General features: G+C 32.0%; 1 protein-coding gene across 1 annotated transcript; it reads right to left on the minus strand.

Annotated features, from left to right (window-relative positions):
* Positions 1-458: 458 nt before the first annotated feature.
* On the minus strand, positions 459-866 carry LOC124421102 (RING-H2 finger protein ATL3-like). Its single transcript, XM_046955906.1, has one exon. It carries the CDS (start codon positions 864-866, stop codon positions 459-461), a length of 408 nt encoding a protein of 135 aa, XP_046811862.1.
* Positions 867-1,236: the final 370 nt, after the last annotated feature.

Raw genomic sequence — 1,236 nt, forward strand, 5'->3', positions numbered from 1 at the left:
ATATGAAGATTCGGACGGACAAAATTGAAATCACCGTTAAAGTAATCATTAATCAGAGAACGTAAACGATATAAAAATTCTTCAACATAGAGACCGTTGGATGTGCCAAAGGTGGTTGTACACCATTAGGTTCAAATTTCAAATGTTTCTATCAAAACATTTGAAATCGGTTGTAGTTGTTGTGATTGAGTTTGTTTACTATTTGTGTTTAAATTTAGATTTTGGACAATTTTCGAAACATTTGTCTCAATCATTTTATTTATTAAATTATAATCGATTGTAGGTTGTACATTATTTTGAGGAACGCTCTTGAAGTTCTTTAAAGCTCTGCCTAAGTTAACTTGGATCATTTTATTAATTTGCCCGTAATCTACGACAGAAGGGTTAACATTTAGCGAATCAACAGAAGTTTCATTAAGGTTTTGAGAGGTTGTTGCCTCATTATCAAAGTTTTCCGATTAATCAGATGGATTCGCATTACTTGGGAGAGGAAACTCAGACGGAGTTTGTGTATCTTGAAAACCATGTAGTACCATACTACGAGTGGTATATTGATGACCAGTTTGAGCACCACGAGATTTAGCTCCTCTAGATCTACTAGATTTTAAAGGAAACGTAACTCTCTTTAAGTCTGATAATTCACAAGAAAGATTACAAACTGGGCATGCATTATTCTCTGACAGAAAATTTTCAATACAAGCACGATGGAAGGAATGGTTACATTTAACTATTAACCAACATTTTATCTTATTGTCTTTTCGTTCACTACAGATATGACATTTCTCAAAAACTGGTGTATCTTGCTCCGGCTGTGGAGATTTAGCAGCTTGCGCTCCCGAATTTTTAACTGGCGTATGACTTAACATTGTTAATCGAAATTAAAAATATCCAACCACGAAGAAAAGAAATCAGCTGAACCAAAATTAACCGTAGAATTCCGGAAAGTTTCTTAACCTTTCAGTTAAACTTTTCCATTAAGATGTTTCTATAAGTATGTTATAGAATATAGACATAATATATGTAATTTATAAACAAAAGAACTCTTCCAATAACTTTAACAAGTATTTTTTCTCTTACAATCTGTTTTCTCTCATTATAATTTTTCTATTAGGATAATATAAATATGGTAACTTATGTTCAATTCTTGGTATTCAAAACCAGGCTATGGAAGAATTTTGTAAAAATAAGTTTATAGTATTTTACAACGCACCAGCACTTAAATTTTTCCGACCATCT

This window comes from Lucilia cuprina, unplaced genomic scaffold (assembly GCF_022045245.1).
Source record: "Lucilia cuprina isolate Lc7/37 unplaced genomic scaffold, ASM2204524v1 Scaffold_1372, whole genome shotgun sequence".
In the NCBI taxonomy this organism is placed as follows: Eukaryota; Metazoa; Arthropoda; class Insecta; order Diptera; family Calliphoridae; genus Lucilia; species Lucilia cuprina.

Coding starts and splice junctions, on each gene's coding strand:
- LOC124421102 (XM_046955906.1), bottom strand. CDS start 866: ATGTTAAGTCATACGCCAGTTAAAAATTCGGGAGCGCAAGCTGCTAAA.